Here is a 24,292-nt window from a genome sequence, read left to right as displayed (position 1 = left end):
CTCTCTCTCTCTCAAGAATAAACAAATATTAAAAAAAATAGCTTGAGAGAGTGTTTATTTTATAAATATTGCTGCAGTGTGCAATGGCATGTCCACCAAAACCTAGTCTTTCCAAGAGAGGTAGCAGAACCAAAACCTTGCAGATTACAGATCTATTGCAAGAAGAGACACCAAGCTCCGTGAATTTGCCCTTCCTAACCTCCGGGTTCCAGATGAGAGATTGCGGCTGACTCTATGCAGGGCATGACAGCAAGGCAAGGTAGAGTGTTCATCCTGAATCTGCTGCCTTTGGGGACATTGTCCCAACCACGGAAGGCATTTTTCTGAGGAGGCCCCAGTCTCCATAAATGGCAAGTGACCTGGACACCATAGGCTGAGAGCACTCTTCTCCCACAATCCAAGGACAAAAAGATACTGCCTGTCTTGAAAAATGATCCTGGCCAAGCTTGTGCCAATGTGGCAACCCTCAGAAACGGAGGAGGATGATGGTGCAGGTTGAACACACATGAATGCAGACGTAACTGGAAATGAATTTCCCAAGCTGGCTTAAAAAAAAAAATTAGAACTTCCAAAAAACCATTAGTTTTAATGTGATATGGGATATTTTCTTCTTAGTTTTTATCAAGAAAGGAAGGAAAGAAGAAGAAGGGAGGGAGGGAAGGAAAGAGGAAGGAAGAAAGCTGCGGTGCCTGGGTGGCTCATTCAGTTGGGTGTCAGACTCTTGATCTAGGCTTAGGTCAAGATCTCATGGTTTGTGAGCTTGAGCCCTATATGGGGCTCTGTGCTGACAGTGCGGAGCCTGCTTGGGATTCTCTCTCCCCTCTCTCTCTCTGCTCCTATGTCTCTCTCTCTCTCTCTCTCTCTCTCTCTCTCTCAAAATAAATAAAAATAAAAACTTAAGTAATAAAGCAAATTGCTGTCCCCCTTCTAACAGGGAACATGAGGACAGATGTCCCTGCCTGCAGAGGCCAGAGAATCCTGTTTACAGGCCAGAATTCTGAAGGTGGTACAACCACTCCCTTTAGGGAAATAAGGTTTGTCACCCAGGAAGATATGCAAACTCTTCTCGATAAAGGCAAGGAGCCCAGGTGGCTTCTTTCCTTCTGCATTTTCATTTGGGTATTTGATCCCACCTCTACTTCGTGGGGGGCATCTCTTATGCATGTCTTCCCTTTAGAACTAACTTCCTGCCATCCAGGTGCCTGTCTGGGCTCAGTTCCTGCGCTCAGACCATATTGTAGGGTCTTCCACGGACTTTGCTAACCGTCGCCTTCTCGTTCGTCACCAGCAGTTTTACCTGTTACTTTGATGACGCCACCTTATGCTCCTAAACTACTGAGACCTCCTCTAACACTGAGGATTAACTCTGAGAGCAAGACTTTTTTTTTAATGTTTATTTATCCTTGAAAGAGAGAGCTCCAGCGGGGGAGGGGCAGAGAGCGAGGGGGCCTGAGGATCCTGAGAGGGCTCCCCGCTGACAGCTTAGAGCCCGACAAGGGGCTCGAACTGTGTGACCTGACGGAAGTCAGACGCTCCACCGGCTGAGCCACCCGGGCGCCCCTTGACATCTGACGTTAACAGCAATTCCGGGAGGGGACTGGCCTTTCTACTCAAAGCGTGGTCCGCTTGGCAACATGTGTGTCACCTGGGAGCCCGGTGGAACGCGCGGCCCTGCCCCAGGGGATCCATCAAAAGCTGCTTTTTAACCAGCCCCAGGTGACATGTTAGCACCGTGACGTGTTTCCGGAAAAATCTCTACTGCTTCCGGTCCTGGTCGGGGCCCGCGTCTCTCTGGTTTCTCCACCCGGCTCTGCGCTGAGTGCTTTGCACGCGCCGTCAGCACTACTGATTTATTTAATCTTGCCAACGCCTCTAAGTGGTAAATACTGTTGTTATTCCCGTTTGCAGAAGGGGAAACTGAGGCCTGGGAGATCAAGTCACTGGCGGGAGACTGTTCAGGTGGCGTGTGGTGGCGCAGCTGGGATCCCCTGGGGGACCTCTGCCTCCAGAGGCCGGTTCCGGACCCCGGACTGCGGGCCCTTTCCCTCTCCCTGGCCTGCCGTCTCCAGGCCACCGGCTCTGTGTTGAATGGCTCCTTCCTCCTCGGTCTGCATAACTTCTCTGAAGCAAGGCCACGGTGAAGGGAATACTGCTGTTCAATGTGGTTTTCTTTTTAATGTTTTTTTATTTTATTTTATTTTATTTTTGAGAGAGAGAAACAGCGCAAGCAGAGGAGGGTCAGAGAGAGAAGGAGACACAGAATCTGAGACAGGCTCCGGGCTCTGCGCTAGCTGTCAGCACAGAGCCCAACGCGGGGCTTGAACCTCCTAACTGTGAGATCATGACCTGAGCCGAAGTTGGACGCTTAACCGACTGACCCACCCAGGCGCCCCTGTTCAATGTGTTTTATAAGAGCTTTGGGTTTTAAACTTATGTTTAAGGAAGAGCGTGCCATCACCCATGTAGATTTGATCTCCCTCCGCCCTAGAGGGTGAGTTTCCTATTGCTTCCATTTAAAACGAGCCACTTAGAGCTGCGGACACCATCGCCCCGGCCGTGAATTCCTCTGGGCTCTGTTGAAATCGTGGACTATCTCAAACTTGACCTTTGGAAAATGCATTTACAGCTCTGATCTAAAAAAAAAAAAAACAGATAAGGAAAAGGACCTTGCAATGACATTGGTACAGAGTTTATCAAATCCTTTTCAGACCTCAAGGTCGGAATACCTATATAGCCCGTGTACCCACGCCCAAGGTGAATTACAGAAAGGTACATGAGGTCTGACAGAGAGTAAGGTCTGTGGCTTTCAAACTAATTTCTGACCTATTTCAAAGAGGCATTCCAGCAAAAGACTTGGGGGTTCAGGGTGGGCCTGGCATAAATGGGGGCTCCTTAGGCCTCTCCTCAGTCTTAACCAGTTAGGACAGCCTTTCAGTCTTATAGAAAATAGGCGCAGGGATTATGTTTTATTGAAGGGGCCTTTCCTCACTTATAATTTGTATGTGTGCTTGTGTGTGTATATTAAAAAGCAGCTGAAATAATCAGACTCCATCCTTTGCAGCTGAGCCCACTGAGGTGCAGAAAGGTGCATTGACTTCCCCAAGGTCACATATTGTTTGGCTAAAAGCTATTCCTTGTGTGTCTCCTCTGAAAGCTCAAAAGCTGGGCGGGCTGCCAGGTCTGCTCAGCGCTCGCCCCTCGGCCGTCTGGGTCAGCCCTGAGTCCGTTCAGCCGCGCGGACCTGGCTGTGTACGCTTCGCGTTTCGGACTCCTCGGTGTGTGTGCGGAAAACGCAACACCGTTCAGGCGTTCCGGGGAGGAGCCGAGTCAAGAAGCCATGTATCTGCGTGCTCTTTCTCTTCCATCGGGCAGTCAGCCCGAGAGGTTCCCCTTCCTTCCTGATTTATTTATGCGCCCAAGGCAGCCTTGCAGAGAACATGGCCTTCTCTGCGGATCAGCAAAACAGCGGTTCTTCTCCCACCCGAAGGTCATTACCAAAAGCGACATCTCCTGAGACTAGGCCGTGGAGGAAATCAATGACCTAAAAGGAAAAGTCTTTTCACCTGTGAAAGAGCTTTTTGTTTTTTTTAAACATTTTTTAGTGCTCATTTACTTTGAGAGAGAGACAAAGCATGAGAAGAGGAGGGGGAGGGAGAGAGGGAGACCCAGAATCCGAAGCAGGCTCCAGGCTCTGTGCCGACAGCTCGAGACGTGGGGCTCGAACTCAGGAACCGTGAGATCATGACCTGAGCCGAAGTCGGAAGCTAAACCGACGGAGGCACCCAGGTGCCCCCAAAACACTTTTTGTTTTAACTTTCAGGGGAATAAGGCAGCAAATAAAACACACAGAGGAGACTCTCCATGACATTTTGCAGTTAGTAATAATGGATATGTGGGCATTTCCATCTTCTCATTCCTGTTTTCTAGAAACTTCTTTATTTGGCTTTGAGACAGATGATACGCACCCTGAGAAGTATTTTATTTCTAAAAGCAATTTGCCACCCACCGAAGTATTCAATGCCTTTAGGATCTTTTGTCTAAAAAGCTTAGCTGCTAAACCCCGCTCCCTGGGTTCATGCCCCAGAGACCTGGGCCTGGCCTGTCCGCACCCAGCACCCATGTGTGGCTGGTTCTACAGAAATCGAGAAGCAGAGTCCTGGGACCCGGTTTCCTTATTCCCAGCTTTTACACTTCTTTCCGCCACTGGTTCTGTCTACCATGTCTATTTTTTTTTTAATATTTTTTATCACAATATAGGTTTTTTTTTTTACTTATTTTTGAGAGATAGAGAGACAGCGTGAGCAGGGGAGGGTCAGAGAGAGAGGGAGACACAGAATCCAAAGAGGCTTCAGGCTCTGAGCTAGCTGTCAGCACAGAGCCCGACGCGGGGCTTGAACCCACGAACGTGAGATCATGACCCGCGCCGAAGCCAGATGCTCAACCAACTGAGCCACCCAGGCGCCCCTACCATTTATATTTCTAATCCCTGTTTCTTCTCCTTTGAATTGTTTCCCAATGGGACCAACACTGGGATTCTTATTATTTCCAAAGAGATATTGAAGTCATCAGCTCTGAGATCTCCTGCAAGGGAAATGTAGCTTCCTGGTCTGAAAAGACCAGCACCTGCTGTGTTATTTAGGCACATCTAATTCCTGAGAATGTGGACATAGATATTGGCTCTCATGCTTCTTAGATACATATTCAGAAACATTATCTAAAAAAAATCCTTTGAGTGTCCTATATATATGCTGATATTTTTAGTTTCCCTTTTGCTTCTTCTGTTCCTGAGAAGAGGTAGAGAATATCTAGCTCTCCTCCAAAAAAAAAAAAAAAAAGAGCTTGTAAAAAGTAAGTCTGAAGATATTAATTAGTAATATGTAACCCTAAAAAGCCTTTTTCTGTCCTCCCTGACAGTCATTCAATTATTTACTAGGATTAAGATCTTGAACTTGGTCTCTGGGGGAGGGAAATGGTTGTCGCTGAGTGTTTATAATATCGTATAACATTTGGGTACTATGAAGTGACTCGAGGGAGGAGTTTGACCCTTTTCGGAGTTTGGGCAATTTCTCCCTGTAAAGTTCCCAGGCAGGACTCATTACCGGGCACACCAGGGCACACCGGTAGCTGGTGGGTTAAAGTACCTTTGTCTTTATGGACAAAGGGGCTTTTCATAGGCTTTCCCTCCAGGGCGGGGCTGCAGGATGTATGTTTATGAAACAGAAGCTGTAGAGATTAATCCTCATATCAGAGACAGTAGAATTTTGTCCCTTGTCACCATTTTATTGGTCCTCCTTCTGCAAACAACCATAGTATCTTGACAGAGATACTCAGTACTGACAGAGAGATGGAACTATGCAATTCCTTATCTAATTCATTTCGGGCATTATTGCCTTTCCTATTTAGGATGGCTCTATTTCCATTCTAACTTGAATTTACATTTAGAAGTAAAGCCTGGGGGCACCTGGGTGGCTCAGTAGGTTGAGCATCCAATTTCAGCTCAGGTCATGATCTTGCAGTCTTGTGAGTTCAAGCCCCGCATCGGGCTCTGTGCTGACAGCTCGGAGCCTAGAGCCTGCTTCAGATTCTGTGTCTCCCACTCTCTCCTCCCTCACTCAGGCTCTGTCTCTCTCTCTCTCTCAAAAATGAATAAATGGTAAAAAAAAAAAAAAAAAATTAGAAGTAAAGCCTGTCCCTCAAGAGAGATGAACTTGGAGCTTACAGCATCTGCTTGCCCCGACCGGTGACTTTCTCCAGGGCTGTGCCGGGTACTTCTTGGCTTGAGGCTGAATCCTTGAACTTCCCGTGACTGGAGCTGAGAGCAATGTCAACTTCCCCCTGAGTCACAGGACTCCGTGGGGGAGGCAGAGACACTGGACTCACACCGGGAACCTTTTAGGAGAGAAGAATGCTTAGTTGGCAGGCAGCCAACACTGTCAAGTCCAGTTAATATTCTCACAATTTCCAAGGTCATTTTTTTTTTAATTCCTAACGTATAAAACTAACCTTGGCTTTTTTCAAGGCCTCAAACATAGTTTGGTCCTTTAAAAATTAATTCCCCCAAACGGTACTCTTTGGCGCCCCCCACAGGAGCTCCCTGAAGCCAGGCAGGAGGTCAGCCTCATCTGATATTCTTGGTACTTGGCACAGGTTCGTAGTTGTAGGCACATTTCTTTGCAGAATAAATGCATGTCACTTAACCTCCGAAATCCCCCAGGATCCAGAGACCCCAGACTTTGTGTCAAACAAAGTAAAGCCAAACTCCAGACCTACAAGAGTCCTTTTGCATGATTGCCCAAGTTAGGGCTGCCTTCTCCCCCTTTCTCAGTGTTGGCATTTTGCTTTGATTTTATTTATACAAAGGCTATGCTAACTGTAAATAGCATTAAAACGGATTTTGGGGGGTTTACGTAACAGGGTGACAACGCTTTTGTTTAACTCGTTACTGATATTAATTTAAGGACATTCATCATATTTTAAAATAGAGTGTCTGCTTGTTCCTATTTTAACCTACCCTTAAGGTTTTTTTTTTTCATCTGCCTCTGGTTGGGAAAAGAGGAAGGGAAGAGGGAACAGAAAATAGGATTGCATTTTAGCCGCCCCTGTGTGCACTTGATGTGTATCTTCCACCAATCCTATACTGAGTTGACTGTACAGTCTCACGGTTGTGGGTTTGAGCCCCGAATCAGGCTCAGTGCTGACAGCTCAGAGCCTGGAGCCCACTTTTGATTCTGTGTTTCCCTCTCTCTCTGCCCCTTCCTTGCTTGTGCGCGCTCGCTTGCTCTCTCTCTTCTCTGAAATAATGAATGACTGAACTTTTTTAAAAAACAAAAGGTAAACTAAAAATACACACTGGCAAGTGTATTGTCTTTCAGCTGTGAAGGTCAGAAGTCCAAAATGGTTCTTATTCGGACAAAATCAAAGTATCACCAGGTCTACGTTGCTTTTAGAGGCTCAAGGGGAGAATCTGCTCCCTTAGTTTTCCAGCTTCCAGAGGTGCCCTGCATTGGCTCATGGCCCTTCACCTCATCTTCAGATCATGCTCCCCTTGACCTTCCTGCCTCCACCTCCTACTCTGCAACCACACTGAGCCCAACCAGACCATCTGTCCATCGCAATATTGTTAATTACACCTGCAAGGTGTTGTTTGTTGCCATGTAAAGCAGCAAATTCACAGATCCCTGGGGATGTGGAAATCTCTGGGGACTTTATTCTACCCACCTCATATACAGAACCCTGTACAGAGCATAACCTCATATACATAACTCTGTACAGGTTCATCTTCCATATGTGCACAGGAAAAAAGTTGTCGGCTCTTTTGTGTGCCTTCTCCTGATATCCTGTCTTGGATCTTACTTAATTTTATGAAGAATTCTAACATCTGTGTTTGCGTGGACAAATCAGTGTTGATAGATGTTCAACAACAATGAACACTGCGGGGTGCCTGGGTGGTTCATTTGGTTGAGCGTTCCAATTCAGCTCAGGTCATGATCTCACAGCTCGTGAGTTCGAGCCCTGCATCAGGCTCTGTGCTGAGCGCTCAGAGCCTGGAGCCTGCTTTGTATTCTGTGTTTCCCTCGCTCTCTGCCCTTCCCCTGTTTGCACTGGTATCTTTCTCTTTCAAAAAATAAATAAACATTTAAAAAAAAAAGTGAACCCTGATAGCAGTGACACTGTAATTGCGGACCAATTCCATACAATTGCTAAGAAAAATACGTACAATTCAAATTGTACAATATAAATACGAACAAGCACGTTGGCCGTTGGGCTCCCATGGGTTTTAGAGGGTTTAACACTTGCCCTACAGTGAGATGTTGGAGGAACTCTGAGGCTTCTCCCTTTTGTCTTCTAGGCTTCTGCACAGAAGTACATTGTGAAGAATTATTTCTACTATTACCTCTTCAGATTCTCAGCGGCTTTGGGTCAAGAAGTGTTCTACATCACCTTCCTTCCATTCACGCACTGGAATATTGATCCTTATTTATCCAGAAGACTGGTCATCATATGGGTTGTAAGTATCCTAATTACTTGCTGACCACTGCTCCTACGAGAACTATCTGCTTGGGCATTCCAGGGCTTTGCATATATGTTCTTTAAAAAAAAAATCACTTAGAGTTGCATTTTTATGTGGTTTACTTTGGAAGAGTAATAGGAAAAATTAAAAAGCTACGAACACAGCTCGTTTTGTGTGCAAAACGCAAACTAACCTGTGATTCACGTACATTGGCGTACACCTCCGTTTGGGGGAATAGAGTCCGAAGAGAGATGACGTGATGTGCAGAGAAGAAAGGACGTGTCCGGGAGTCTTTGTAGGGGCAGAAAACGCGTCCTTCCAAGAGGCCAATTTTAGCACAGTTTGACCAAAAACTGGAAACTAGAGGCTGTTAACGAAGAGTTGCAAGTGGGCTCAGCGACTCGGGGCCTGGCACGCGGGAGGACTCCGCGAGTCGCTATTTAAACGTGGTGATGCTTGGTGACTAGTTCGTGAAGGTGAAAAGGGCTTCATGATCAACCAGTTGGCAGGTCAGGTGGTTTCTCTGGGAGAGGGAGGAGCGGGCCAAGGCTGCCAGCCAGGTGGCTGTCTCCCCAACGCAAGGTTCTGCACTGGAAACGGCTTGGAAGCACCTGACTTTGTGAACAGAGTCCCGGTTCTTGTAGGGCTCTGCTCCGAGAAGCTGTGTGGTCTTAAGCAAGTGACTGCACCCCCTCTGGGCTTTATTTTTCTCATTTGTAGACCAAGTTAGAATGGCCTGGGTCAGAAGCCATAATCTCACCTGTCCTTCAAGGCAGGGGAAGGGAAGTGAAACAGGGAAGACCTGAGTGGAGAGGGTGGGGAGGGTGTCAGTGAGTCACAGTGCGGCCACGAGGGACACGGGGTAGCAGCTGTCCCTCTGGGCCACCTGTGACAGCCACGAGGTAAAGGGGGCTGGAGTTGCCAGATTTGTTTTTCAAGGGAAGCCTCCCATTTTTTTTTAAATGCGGACTTACGTCTTTAAAACATTATATGTCAGCTCAACAAAGAATCCTTGATGTCGACTCGTAAGGGGCTTGGTTTGAAGTCTCTAGCCTGAAGAACCACTAAGGTCTCTAGGGCTGTGGTGGTGATGATTTGGCCCCAAATTCTTCCTGATTTTTTTTTCTCCCTTTCACTCAAAAATACAAGCCAGTGTTCCTTTCCCCATCCCGTCTCACAACTAGCCGGAGTCTGAAATCCAGCTCCTCTAGGAGAATCTGATCCGAGAATCTGCAAACGCATCTGCATCTTGCAAAAGGTGAATGTTAGTGTAACCTTGCATCTCTCTTTCAGCGCTGGCTTCCCTACCTGCAGGGCAGGCCACCCTGGGGCAGCTGGGAGGGGTGGTGAGGGGAGCCGATGGGGCAAGGAGTGTTTCTGAAATGCACAACAGGTGCATGGTGCTTGAATTTCCTTCCCTGTCATTTATTTTCTGGTGTGTGTGTGTGTGTGTGTGTGTGTGTGTGTGTGTAAATATCAGTTTTCCAACTTTCATGGTGGTTGAGTGAAGCAAATGACATAAAGCACTTTTACTAATTTGTCAAGTGTGCTGGACTGACTGTACCCAGAGCCAGCTGTGACCCCAGTGAGGGTGGACCATTTTCCTGAGGGGCTGGCAGAGACCCAGAGAACAGAGAGTGAGAAACAGAGAGACCCAGAAAGAGAGAGAGACAGAGACACATGGAGAGGTGGTAGGGGGCTCTGTGCTGGCCGCAGAGATCATCATGAAATGATTTGGCTCCAGTGGGGAAGGCGGGAAGGGAGGGGAGACCCCACAGTGAGTGGGGGTTGGGAGAGGGAGGAAGGTGGAGCACAGGGAGGTGCTCCCGGGTGAGGGGCTTCCTCTGAGGGAGCCTCTCCTGCACATGGGATCCCCTGAATCAGGGGCCGTGTCTTCAGGGCATGAGGAGGAAAGGAAGTAAATTACCTGGGGGGCAGAGCTTGAAGCCCCCCTGCTTTGAACAGCTTACCTTGCCTGCTGGTGGATTTTACATGCGGTCGACAGTTGTCATTGGACGAAGTCCCAACAGGTTTCATTACATTTAAAAATCATTTATGACAGTGGAAATGACTCACACTGTCAGAGGTAGCCTGGCAGGATTTATGGTTCGGTTAAGTACTTCCTTCTCACAATCGTAACCGTGCCCCCACCCCCACGCATCGTACATCTGTTACTGCTTTTATTGGCGTCTGTGTTCTTTATCTTATTTGATTTCATAACAATGGGTGAGTATCGTTTTCATCACTTTATAGAGCGGGATAGCAAGACTGCACGTAACAATTCGCCCTCGCCCTCCGCGTTCAGGGCCACGCGCTATGACAGTGCTTTATGTGTTTTTCTCTCACTGAATCCTGCTGGCAATCCTGAGACATGGCTACTGCCAACCCATTTTACAGATCCGGAACGGATGTCCAGAACGAGTAAATAACTCACACAGGATCGTGATGCTGGCTCCCAGGGCCTCCTTTGCTGGAGGCGGACACTGGGGTCACTTCTTAGAACGTGCTTTTTTTTTTTTTTTTTTTTTTTTAAAGAAATGTGAGAGCTGAGGCTTTAGGCATGAAAATGCCTTGCCCAAAGTTCCCTTCTGTTGCGTGTTTGCTAGGATGGTGCTTCAAGGGTGCCCAGATGGCATTGATTAACTCGATTCTATTTAAATGTCTCATATAAATTTCTTGACAAGTGGAAGATCTCTCATCTTGGAAAACTTAGACAAGCCTTTTCAGTTAGCCGAAAGACATCAATCAAGTCATCATTTCCCTCTTCCTGTCACTCATCAAGGTGTTTAACCTGGCATTGGGTTTCCTTGAGCAGAGAAGCCTGTGGATGGGTTATCTAAGATACGGTAGATGATGCTTTAGAAAGAGTCCCCTTCCAGAATGACTGTATCATCTCTTGACTTCCATTTTGGTGTGGGGGTAGGATCATCAAAAATTGAAAGCTTTAAAATAGTATTGCAGGGGTGCCTGGGTGGCTCAGTTGGTAAGGCATCTGACTTTGGCTCAGGTCATGATCTCAGGGTTCATGAGTTTGAGCCCCACGTTGGGCTCTGTGCTGACAGCTCAGAGCCTGGAGCCTGCTTGGGAGTCTGTGTCTCCCTCTCTCTGCCCCTCCTGCGCTGGTGCTCTCTCTCTCTCACTCTCTCTCTCTCTCTCAAAAATAAACATTAGAAAAAAATTAGAATAGTTTTGCTGTATCTTTTAAAGGTTAGAGGGCAGTTCATTGAAACTGCATGGTGGGTGGCTTTGTGACGAGGCAAAATCTCACTTTTTTGCAAAATCGAGTTATTCTCCATTTACTGAAATAGCAACGTGAATATTGATACCACAGTTGATCCTTGGAAAGCTCTTTTTTTTTCTGTCCTTAGGATATTTTCCTTACTTATATACCTCTTTTCACAGATATTTCATGGCATTCAGAGTGAGATGCAAGAAAAAAGTGGGAAAAGCCAAATTAGAGGGAATACAGACAATATTGGAGATTAAGGCCTCATCTGAAGTTCAGTGTAGCCTGTCAATTCAAAGCTGAGCCACAGATTTGTCTTTGAACTTTGTCCTGACCAAACCAAAATGAAATGAAACTACATCCGCTTATTCCTAAGGGAGCAGATCTTTCCCTGACACGTAGAATCATTAAGCTTAGGGATGCCTGTTGCTAAATTATTTTCCTAGAAATATTGTTTGGTATCAGTACCCTCTCCCAGCTGTGTGAGCACCCGTCATGACTCTTCCTCATAAACTTTGTGTGTTCTCACTTTCTAATCACTGATAATTTCACCAATGAAAAAAGGCATTTCAGTTATTTTTCATTTCATATATTTTTAGTAAAGATGAAAGCATTTTTTTATTTTTTAAATGTTTTTTTAATTTATTTTTGAGAGACAGAGAGACAGTGAGAGCAGGGGAGCATCAGAGAGAGAGGGAGACACAGAATCCGAAGCAGGCTCCAGGCTCTGAGCTAGCTGTCAGCACAGAGCCTGACGTGGGGCTCGAACCCATGAAACGTGAGATCATGACCTGAGCTGAAGCCGGATGCTCAGCCGACTGAGCCACTCAGGCACCCTGAAAGCATTTTTTAAGTAGCCATTTCTATGAACTCTTCTGTGAATTGTTAGTGTACCTCTTGAGTATTTTTGAAAGGGGCTTTGATTTTTTATTGATTTTTTTCACCAGTTATAAAATGATACTGAACCATTAATTTTCCATGGATCAGAGGCGGTGTGTCTTTATATGCAAGATTTTTAGAAGTTTGTGACTTTGAGAAATGATGTTGATGTTTATGGTATCATTAATAGTGACTTAAGAAAGTCCTTTGAAATTGAATTTCAGTGTGTTTTTACTGGGTGTGTAGTTGGGCCCCAGACCTCACCACTCCCAGTGGTCTTGCCTTTTGTGACCACTGGGCCCCTTTCAGGCATTCGAATTGGGGATTCCTATTTTCAGGCACCTAATCTTTCTGACCTATAGTTTCTCTGACCCTAAACAGCTTATTCTACTTGGTTGACCAGTCCCTAAAAATCTGGCTCTGCTGCCCATATTCCACTAAAGTTAAAATTTGTCTTGAATTTTTTTCCTTGAGTTTTTTTTTTTCATTGGTAAGCATTCTCTTTTTCTACCTAACATCAAAAGTTCTCATCTAAAAGATTCTTAACCTGTGATTTTTTTTGAGTTTATTTATTCATTTTGAGAGCGCGAGCATGCACAAATTGGGTGAGGGGCAGAGAGAAAACCCCAAGCAGGCTCTGTGCTGTCGGCACGGAGCCCAACGTGGGGCTCGATTCCATGAACCGCGAGATTGTGACCTGAGCCGAAAACCAGAGTTAGAAGCTTAACCGGCGAACCACCCAGGCGTCCTTAAGTGTGATTGTTTTAAAGTAATTACTATCATATTCAAACTGTTTGGATGGCTTTTCTGATTGTTGTTGCTGAGTGTTTTCAGGCACAGTTAATCTCTCTTCTAATTATTCTATTGGCTTTTGGTGACCTCCCTGATTGAAAGTGAGGAATGCATGTGGCTGGGTGGGGGAGGGGCTGGGGATGGGGGAGGGGCTGCTCCCACCTCCTTCGGCAGCTCTGAGGTTTGGTCAGAAGTGCCTGGCCCTGTAATGCCATGCAGGGAACACCAGGCTGATGTTTATAGGTAGTGTTTTTCAGTTTCCAGAAACACAGACCCACTCAAAGTAGCTCAGTAAAGAGGGGATTTATTGTAAGTTTCCGGGGAATCCGAGAACCAGAGCGTCCCAGGGATCGATGCTGGTGGACCATTCGGCCGTCTGGGACAATGAAGCCCCAACTCCATATATCTGCTTCTTGACCTCCTGTTGCCAGCTGGTAACTTCCCAACAGTTGGGATTTTTTAGATTTTGTTTTAGATTTTTAAGACCATCTGGCCCAGCTCATTTTGTATCCTGGTTCCATCCATCCCATGCCAGCATATCCATGGGCTACACTTGGTCCAATGAGCTGTTTTTGGGGGTGGAAATAGACGGTTACTTGGGGGCCCAGAGCCACAAGCCAGGTTGGAATGTCAAGGCTTGGAGTATAACCCTAGCAGCCAGACCTGATCAAGGCGCCTCGTGATTCTGGCCTGAAGCATCCCAGCTTTTCTAAGAAAGGACTCAGCTAGAAGATCCTTGGAGGCTTGAAATGTGCTCACCGGTCTTCTTGAAACATTCTCTGTATGACACTTAGATGAGATTCATCTGTGGCGTGGTGTAAGAAGGAAAGGAGCCAAAGTTGAGCCAGACTGCATTAAAAAAAAAAAAAAAAGGATGTCTTCTCTCTTGCAGACTGAATGCTAATGTGCCTTTACTAATTTCGTCTTGCGTGGTGAGTCCCCTCAATATTAGTACAATTGAAATCCATTTCCAATCCATTGCTGAATAAATAATCATTAGATTGCCTGCTGTCTGTGTCCCACACGACCGAAAAACACTTTAAAGGAAAATGCTTAATTGCTTGGTGAGTATAATTGCAGGGCCCTTCTGTTCCTGCTCTTCCAAGTCTAAGGAACCTGCGTTGAGGAGCTCAAGTTTAAAATGATGGATTTCACAGGGCTCACATTCTGATTGTTGAAAACGAACTGAGGTCTACAGTACAAAGCAGACCCCAGATTTACACTTCAGCTGTGCCTACGATCTAAACAGTGTCTAATAGCTGTAGAATCGAGTATTATTTTTGTAAAACTGACCCGTAAATCGGTGAAGCGGCGAACGTCGTGATGATTCCGACAGGGGAGTCAGAAGAAGGGAAAAGCCTGTCCCATCCCTGTAATTCACACCTCCTAGTCTGGGGTCAATCTTAGTGCCAAAAGATGACTTTAAATGTGATTAGTTCCTAATCCTCTGTTTAAACCACTACCGCCCTTCACTTCAAAAGATTGCCCTGCTCGTTAAATTGGTTCTTGCCTGAGATTAATGAGTCTTGAAAAGTATCCAACACTGGCCAGATTGTAACCCGCGGTAACTTGCACTGAATGAAGTAGAATGGGGCGGCAGAGGCTGTGCCCCCGTTTCTCTGAAGTAGAATCTTGTAATTGAGTCTTAGTTAAATATTAAGTAAATGCCTGAGGCGGGGGGGGGGGGGGGGGCACGGTGTTGTGCTGCAGACTGTATGGGTTTGGTTTTGAAACACAAGAAGGAAATATTTTGGTTTTAGTCTGGATTTAAAAAAAAAAAAAAAAGCCTTAACTGGACTCATAGGGTCTAACACATAGATTTGGGTCTCTCCGTTGTAATTCCACCATTACCGGAAAGTGACCAGGCCCCGTCTCTTTTCTGATGATGACTGGAAAAAGTGCACACATTCTTCCCTGTCTCTCCGGCTACCCAGTGCTGTCCCTGCTCCCAGCCCCCTAAGGCTGCAGTGCTGGCTCTGGGTGTGGTTTGGGTTTTGTTTTTTAAGTTTATTTACTTTGAGAGAGAGAGACAGAGAGAGAGACAGAGAGAGAGAGAAATCCCAAACAGCCTCCAAACTGCAGTTTGGAGCCTGACGCAAGGCTCAAACCCACAACCCGTGAGATCATGACCTGAGCCGAAACCAAGAATCAGATGCTTAACCAACTGAGCCACCCAAGGCACCCCAGGTTTGGTTTGGTTTTGCCAGAGCAGAATTGTATCCTCCCAAAGCGCGGCCTCCACGCCCAAGTGTCACTTCTAAATGCATCGCTTAATTCCTCTGGTGGTTGTGCAATTGCTTTGCAGCTTAGCTAGCTATGAAGTTGTTTGAAGCCCAGGGGCCTGGAGATTCTAAAATGATGCAAAACACTAAACATTTCATAGAGTTTGGGGTGCACTTAGTCCTTGTCTTCTCCCTTTGGTTTTATGGTAGCTTTTTAAGTCTCAGAGTAAAAAAACCACAACATTTGCCAAGTCCTATCCAGATCAGAAAACAGGAAGCAGGCAAGCAGGGAGGAGGGAAATGGCATTCAGTTTCTCTGAATCCAATGAGCAGGTGGGGCGGGGCGGGAGGGGGTGATGGAGGCTGTGGTGGCCCACTGTCCCCAGCTGCCTGCAGCTAGTTGGGGGGGTCGGGCGGGAGATAGGGAGGGGCTGGGGCGCTTGGTCCAGGAGGGCTTTACACAGCACCCTTCTGGACTGCACTCTGTCCCAGATTCCCTCCCTTTCACTTGTAAAACAAAAGAGAATGAGCTAATCCATAGGCCATGGGGGTGGGGGAGAGGGGTTCTTTAAGATAAAATTTTCAAATACTACATAGTAAACAACTCTAGTTTTTTTTTCTACCAATCCATTCCATTTGCAAGGCTGCGTTCTTGAATGCGCCTGCTTACTGAGCCTCCCTTCCATGCCAAATGCTTTACGTTTGAGAACCCCATTTCACAGAGGACAAAACGGAGGCCCAAGCATTAAATGGCTTACCTGAGGGGACACAAGCAGCCAGTAGCATAGGGAGAGATCCCACCGGATCCTGGCACCCAACGCCATGGGTCCTTCACCTCTTACTTCAAATGGCTGCACTTTACTCTCCCCCCACCCCCCATCTAATTCCTCAGAAATGGGTGCAGCCCGTGAAGCTGGAGGGTCTCATTTGCAAGAGCCCTCTCTGTACAACAGCCCCGTCGAGGATTTCCCAGACATTTGTGTCTCCGTTCTCTGTGCTGTGGTCCTGTGAGTACCCCCGCCCCTCGCCAGGCTGTGTGCCCCAGTCTTGTGGAACGTCCCCAGGAGCCGGGAGCCTAGGAGGGTGGCGAAGGGCTTTGGCAGTTTGGTGTCGGGGCTGAAGACGGCGGCTGGTAACCCCGTGGGCCTGCCCAGCCCCAGCCCGAGCTCCACTCTGCTCCTTTATCCTATTTTACAAAGCAGCCAAGTGGAAAAGAAGGAGCCAGGGCTAAGAGTGGCCCTTTGTCTTGTTAGGAGGTGGGGATTTGCCCTGAAGGGGACTGTCCTTGTCTGAAGAGACGGAACCTCCTGCGGAAGGCAGTTTTCTAGTCCCTGGGCCTTTGCTTCCCAGGCTTCTGTCAGGGGGCTCCTTCATTCCCCCTCCCCTGGCAGGAGGGTGAACCGCCTGACCTCCTCAGTGGCTCTCCGGTAGCTTTTGAGGATCTGGAAGTGCCCCCTGTGCTGGGAAGGGGGAAGGAAAGGCCTTCAGCTGTTAAGTGCTCTGTCGGTTCACGGCTTGAGAGGTCCTACTTTATTTAGGCCTTTGGAATGTTCTGGAAGCTTGAGGGCTACTAGACAAACCCAGTCATACTAACCTAATGGCTGTCATCTGTCTTCTTCCCTGTCCTTTTAACATGCAGCACAGGGGTGGGGGTGGGGTGGCTTCCCCAGAGAAGCCTTTCGTGGCCTCTTCTCGTGGCAGACAGCAGGGGAGGCCCGCGTTAGTCAGAGGCCCGGCTGCCACCAACACCAGTCAAGGCTTTCAGTAGGCGCGCCCGGTAGCTGGAAGGCACTAGGCCTGCCTGGAGGGAGTTGGGCCTTGATCATCTAAGGGTTAATCTGGGAAACTGAGGCTTGCTGGCTCCACCAACTCCGAAGCAGCAGCCCCTCTGTCCAGTCTATCTGCTGGTGTCCGTGCCCCGGCTCCAGCACTGCCCTTGCTGGCCTGGGCCCAGTCACATGCTCTTATGCCTTCTGCGAGGCGGAGTGAATGTATCCTTTTCAAGGAGCCGCAGTGTAAGTGCTTCAGAGTAAATAACATCCTGAAATTCTTAAGTGCAAGGCCACGTGTGGCTGTGCGGGCACAGCCTGCAGATTCTTCAGTTACTGTAAGTGCAGCCATAGCCATCATTTATCAACCCCTGACTCGGTGCTAGACAGGAGGCAGTGGACTCTGCAAACATCACCGAGTGCAGAATAGGCACTATTGTTATGTTCATTTTAAAGGCAAGGAAGCGACCAAGCTGATGTAGCCAATAGGGACCAGAGTCGGGATTTCAACCCAGGGCTATCTGATCCCAGAGTCCTGGCCATGAACCACTGCACTCTGCACTAGCCTTTCCCCTGAATTCTATTCAATGTACTCCTGCTTCTTTGTGTATTAAACGTGCTCGGTTAATTTTATTTTTCATTGTATAAGTAGCAAACCACATTAGTACAAAAACCAAGAAAATAAGAGAAAGTTCCTGAAATCTACCTCCTTAATTGCTTTGAAGGTAGTTCGCCTTTTCCATCTGTGTCCTACCTGGCCTGTCTACACAATACTTGATCACCGCATATGGTTTATATGCTGTCTTGTGATAAATGGGGTGATAGATTAAACAGGACTCCCGAGTTCGTGCATGAATACGTAGGTAGGGAAAGGAAGGGAAGTTGGATCAAGAGGACTCATGAATCTTTTAGACTAAAAGGAATAATTGAATCAAAGGATGGTGTGTTAGGGGCTCAGTTGCTTAAGCATCCGATTTCGGCTCAGGTCATGATCTCACAGTTCATGGGTCTGAGCCCCCCGTCGGGCTCTGTGCTGACGGCTCAGAGTCCGGAGCCTGCTTCAGATTCTGTGTCTCCCTCTCTCTCTGTCCTTCCTCTGCTTATGCTCTGTCTCCCTCTATCTCAAAAATAAATAAACATTAAAAAAAAAGGATAGTGTGTTTACCTCAAGAGTTAGGAGACTTAGATTCTAATCCAAGTCTAAATTGTTCCCTCTCTAACGCAGTGTGTGTTTCGGGAGTAAGAGCAGAGCCTTCCTAGGGGGTGTGGCCAGGCTGGAATGGACTCCGAGACGTGTAACCAACTGTAGTCCAGAGTTTACTAATAACTGGCCAAACGACATTTATTTCAGGACCTCAGTTTGACCATCTATGAAATACGGAGTTGAACAAATTCACTGCAGGGCCCCTCTTATTTTGAGAGTTTGCAACTTTAAATATTGATGGTGATGTGTCTTTGAGGTTATTCATCCTTTAATTATATGTTCTGACTTCAACAATGCATCTGGCCCTATAAAATTTCCCTGGCATGACCCTCCCTCCCCCATACCTTACTGGGTTGGTTCATGTCACTTTCTCTTGATGTCCCCCATAACGAGTAATCTTAGTTCCCTGTGAAAAGGGTCCTTAAAGAGGTAGTTGGACCTTCCCCAAGTCTGAGTCACTAGGAATCATTTGGCCTTGCAAATTCAAGCCAGGGGGAGCAGAGGGAAGCACTTGAGGGTTCAGCCCTCCTCCCAGTTCGGGCCCAAATGCAACGGCAAACATCAAGCACACGAGTCTTTCTCTGAGCTTGTGTGTGTATGTGTTCACATATAAATTCATTGTTTGTATTGCATATGCTGAGATTTAACTGGAAAAAGATGTTGGGTTTTTTGTTCCTTTTAAAATTAAATTTCTCCTGGCATTCACAGGCACTGAAATCAGAAGGGAAAAATGTTTTGTTCAACTTGAAAATGTTTTTCAAGTACACAGCAGTTTGACTTTAGAGGCTGGGAAATGACATCCTGGAGGTTTTTCCAAAAGCGAACTTGGAAATTAGCAAGTTATGAGAAGCAGTAGGCTCGCTTCCTTTTCAACTAACACCGCTACACAAATAAAAGCTAAATGAGGGAAATAAGAGCGCTGATTGCTTTTATGAGGCCATATTAGAAGGTCCAGTCAAAGGAGAAAATGAAACTCTGGGTTTAATACGAACACTACAATTGATTGCACACCGATATCTGGGTTGCCCGTGGGAAGTGAGCCCAGCCCAGCCTGACCACGCCCCATCAGGGCTTCTTAAGTGAGGACTTCTGAAATAAATCAAGGTTGAGCAATTTTCAGTGTTTGTCTGCATAATTGGGGAAAACATTTAGCTGGAAAGAATGGACACAGGGGGACAAACGGAAAGTCTCCAGTTTTCTCTAGCCAACAAGGATCACAGTGTGGCCGTTTAATTAGAATTCATTAAAAAAAAAAGGGGGGGAGCTCATTCATATGGGTTAGCCTTCCAAAGAAGCTAAATATTCTTTGAGGCTCTTGCCTATTGGGGGCTGGATTCAGAAATGTAAACCTAAATTTGTACTGTAGAAAACAATGTAGGAGACTGGATTTTATGCTTTAAAAAAAAAAGCATACTAATCTACAAAGAATGTTGGACTATTTTCCCTGGGGGAAATTAAAAGGGTGTGTTTAACACTGAATGGATTAAATAATTAAAACTCTGCCAAAAGTCGGAGTTTCAGCAAACCAGGTGCTTGTGTATCCACAAAGGGTGTTTAAGGTGTGCTAATATGTTATCTAGCTCTGTTACAGATATTAATTTTGTGTAATTGTATATATTCATGAGGAATAGTTTAAGAAAAATCTATAAAAGAATATAAAACCACCTGGAGCCCTTCAGGGTGTCACCTTTAAGATTAAAATATGAAGAGCCATTCATGAGGTGGACCCTGGTTCAGAAAACATCCTTAGAAAACAGCACAGAAATTGTTGTGATTGAGATTATCCTGGAAAAGCCAACGTGAGTGGACACCCAAATCAAGACCCGGTGACAAATACTCTTTGGACAATACTCTGGACATTTCTTACCCTTTGCCACACACTCTCTAAATAAATAAAAATTTTAAAAAATATGTTAGAAGCATGTTAGTAGGTTCCGCACCCAAGTTCCAAGGGTCCATCATTGTTTCTAAAAATAATATTAAAAAAGAAGCCTCCACCTCCACAGGTGGCATAGTACATCCAGATATAATTCTTTTTTCCCCCCACATGTACTCTTATCTCAATCTGGCATCATTTGGGTAAGATATTTAATACTTATATTTACATATGATGAAACTGAGGATGTGATGTAATAATCCTTCTCATTAGGCCTCCTTATGCCATCAGACTATGTCCAGCCTAAAATAAAGGGTCTCCAGGGAGGAAATGAAGCGTCTGCAATGTGCCTGGTAGGTTAGGCTGCAGGTGGTCAAAGTAGAATATTTGTGGATGGGCAAATGTGCCCCTTTACAAAGAAAAACAATCATGGGGCGCCTGGGTGGCTCAGTCGGTCAAGCTTCAGGCTTTGGCTCAGGTCATGATCTCACAGGTTGTGGGTTAGAGCCCTGCATCAGGCTCTGTGCTGACAGCTCAGAGCCTGGAGCCTGCTTCCGATTTTGTGTCTCCTTCTCTCTCTGCCCTTCTCTTGCTCACGCCGTTTCTCTGTCTCTCAAAAATAAATAAAAAACATAAGAAATATTGTGCATCTCTTTAAAAAAAATCATATAATGAATGAGTCACGATAGCATATATTGGGTAAACATAAGCAGAACTTAGATTTAGAGACATTTAAACATTTGGTAATGATTGGGCCATTTTTTTTTCTTTTTAAGAGAAGTTTGCACCTTTTTGCTCAGTGACCTGAGTTCTGATTTCGCCTAGTGTCAGCCACTCAGAAATCTCCCGGCAGTTTTCTTCGACTTGCCTTTAACCTAAGACGATGGCTTGAGGGGGTTTGGCAATGTGAGAGCTGATCTCAAAGTCCTTTGACCAAAGCGCTTTCTCCTACAAATCAAAACTTGGTTAGATAATGGGCTCAAGATCTTCTTCCCTTTCTTTAACTCCTAAGCCAAGAGTCTATCTGTTGAATTTTACCTTAAACCATGAAGATAATCCTCTTCCCTTTTGTGTTCCAGGAAATGACTCACTATAGGGACCTCTTTCCTCATGGGACTTAAACACCACTCACGGATGCCTCCCCCCTTGCTGACCTATGACAAGCCGGACTCAACCCTCCAATTCCCATTCTTTTTTTTTTTTTTATTTTTTTTATGTTTATTTATTTTTGAGAAAGAGAGAGACAAAGCACAAGCCAGGGAGAGGCAGAGAAAGAGGGAGACACAGAATCCAAAGCAGACTCCAGGATCTGAGCTGTCAGCACAGAATCTGATGCGGGGCTTGAACCCACGAACTGAGAGATCATGACCCGAAGTCAGCTGCTCAACTGACTGAGCCACCCAGGCGCCCCCAATTCCCATTCTTTGTCTTGTAGATTATTTGAACTCTGTCTCCCTTGACCAATCTGAACAATACCCTACTTGACCTAACTATAAACTTCTCTCCATCCCCAGGCCCTTGAACTTTGACCCACCTTTACCCTAAACAACACATAGCCCCCCCACTCCCCACCCAAAGGCCCTCCGGAGAATAAACTGGGCTCAGGGTCAGCTTGCTCTGCTCTACTGCCTGTCCAGCTCCCCACACCCAGGGAACATCTTCATTTCTCCCTATTAAAGCAAAGCCCTTCTCTCACTAATCTTTATTGCAGATTTCTGGATCAGAGGGGCTACCTTATTGCTATAAGGTTTTCCTCTCTTGCAAATAATCCTTTCAAATATAGCTTATCCTTCCCTATATCCAGATTTGGGATTTTTTTATTTGTTTGTTAGAGAAATAGAGAAGCACAGAGAATTCCCCCTAGAATACCTTTAGGGGACTACCCTACTGTTCTCTTTCAAATATCATCTTGTGGCAAATTTTAGTTTGTGTTTACCCCCCTTATACAACATGCAATCTTTTGTATTGCTGAAGACCTTCCAGGAAGGCATTTGAATTTTTCCTCTAATCAAGACAACATATAAATAACAACAAAAAATTAGGAGAGGGAGTCATTTTGTTTAAGACTAGTATTTAGCCTACACTTGGGACTCGATGGGGAAACCAGGCAGAGATCTAAAGACTGCTGCTGGAACACGAAGTGGGTCCCTGACTTTAGAGTGTCAAATTACAAGCATTATATATAACTCATCAGGTTGTAATGGGGACAGTTGACTCTTCAACAACATGGGTTTGAACTATGCACATTCACTTATTCGTGGATTTTTTTTTATAAATACAGCACAGCACTATAAATGTAGTTTCTCTTATGATTTTCCTAGTGTTTTCTTTAGCTCAACTTTATGATAAGGTTATAGTATATAATACACATAACATATAAAATATATGTTACTTGACTATGTTATCGGTATGGCTTGTAGTCAATCGTGGACTCTTAGTAGTTAAGTTCAGGGGCATTTCAAAGTCACACGTAAGGGGCTCTGTCAGTAAAGCCTGTGACTCTTGACCTCAGGGTAGTGAGTTTGAGCCCCATGTGAGATAAGAGTTTCCTTAAACTTAAAAAAAATTTAAGTTGCAGATTTTTCCACTGAGCCCCAACCCTCATGCTGTTCAAGGATCAGCTCTCTATATAAATGTGACTACAGAAGCATCTTCCACAACCAAGTATTCTACTATTTGTGTATATTCTCCCCCTTTGTATATTCTAGAGTTGGCTTTCCCAGGACTCATGAGAACCATTGAGGCCCTGCTATCTAGTACCTCCTTCTCGGGGCACAGATAGTCTATTACCTTGTTTTATTACTGCTTCTAATTGAAGAAATAGTTCACAAAGACCTTGGATCTTAAAGGGTGCTGTATCATTTAAAAATAATATATGGAAAAGCTATTTTAATTCTCTTAGGACACGCAGGCTGTTGATTAACTACATCAAATGTGTGTTTCACTTTGTATACTGGTTAATTCAAGGACCTTGACCTCACCAGATGCATGATCATATCTGTAGTAATCAGTCATGCAATTTCATTCTAGATTTTTTTTCACTTTTTTTCATCATTTTGGACTTCGGCCTCGATCTCTGTCCTCAGCCCTCCTCCCGTCCGTTCTCTGGAATCACAGAAGCCCTGGGACCCTCACTCCCACCCCTGGCTGTGCATTTGAGGCGCACCGTGCTCCGCTTTCTCCTTTCTTCCTAGTGTCCCCACTGCCTTTCATGATGCCACTCTCCTGCCTTCTGTAAGACTCAGCACTGGCATGATCTAAAAAAAATAAAGCCACCCTGGACCCGTGTCCGCATCCCCTACCGGAAGGTTCCTTATTGTCCCTTGAAGCTGCCTACTCAGAGCAACTCAAATGTTTGGTAAAATGAATAAAGGTTGTTTCTACAAAGGTGATTTAAGAGCTGCCCCCCTACAGAGGACAGACCTGTAACGAAGTAATTAACATCTCAGGGTGCTCCCCATACACTAGAAAAATCTACGAAGTACTAAGGTAGCACCCTAGAGATCTTTTTAAAAAGGAATTTCCCCCCATCTGCAGTCGCTCCCCAGCGTCCCTGGTGGAAATTTGGTCAAGAGTCCATCAAGGACTTTTTTCAGTATGAAAGTAACCATCCTATTTGTTTCCAAACTGATAAATATTTGAATCTGAAACCGGATTTTATTTGCTTTTTAAAGTGTGTCAGGTTTCCTTTCTTACTTTGTCATTGCTAAGCGACAGCTTAAAATTTAGTCATCCGTTCATTTAACCAACATCTGACGACACTATGTGCTAAGTGCTGGGGAGTAAGCTGTGAACACACTGACACCAGCCTGCTTTCCTGGAATTTACGAGTAGGCAAAAGAGACAGTATTAAGTAAAGCAATGCAGTAATGAAAGACTATTGGATTATTGTTTGGGCCACAACCATGGTAAGAGCAGAGACCTACTTGAAAGAAGGTTTCAAGAAAGAATACTTTATGCTGTTTCATTTGTTTTATTTTCTTTTTTTTAACATTTATTCATTTTTGAGAGAGTGTGAGTGGGGAAGAGAGAGAGGGAGACCCAGAATCTGACACAGGCTCTCGGCTCTTAGCTGTCAGCACAGAGCTTGATGCAGGGCTCAAACTCACAGACCAAGATCATAACCTGAGCTGAAGTTGGACACTTAACTGACTGAGCCACCCAGGTGCCCCTGTGCTGTTCCATTTAACTTAAGGCCTGAAGATTGGGGAGGCAGAGTGAGAAGCTGGCAGACTTTTAGGCTGACACAGGTGGAAAGGGCAAAGATTCCAAATGACACCAGGCACTGTTCCAGACTCTGGTTCTCACACAGC

General features: G+C 45.7%; 1 protein-coding gene across 2 annotated transcripts in view; it reads left to right on the top strand.

The window, feature by feature from the left end:
- SGPP2 (sphingosine-1-phosphate phosphatase 2) overlaps positions 1-24,292 on the top strand; it is a 107,413-nt gene that overhangs the window by 35,804 nt on the left and 47,317 nt on the right. For both annotated transcript variants that reach the window (XM_029933706.1, XM_029933707.1), the window contains exon 2: positions 7,850-8,008. In XM_029933706.1, coding sequence (XP_029789566.1) covers positions 7,850-8,008 — 159 coding nt within the window. The remainder of the gene's footprint in view (positions 1-7,849; positions 8,009-24,292) is intronic.

This window comes from Suricata suricatta, chromosome 3 (genome assembly GCF_006229205.1).
Source record: "Suricata suricatta isolate VVHF042 chromosome 3, meerkat_22Aug2017_6uvM2_HiC, whole genome shotgun sequence".
In the NCBI taxonomy this organism is placed as follows: Eukaryota; Metazoa; Chordata; class Mammalia; order Carnivora; family Herpestidae; genus Suricata; species Suricata suricatta.
This window is presented reverse-complemented; position numbering and strand designations above follow the sequence as displayed.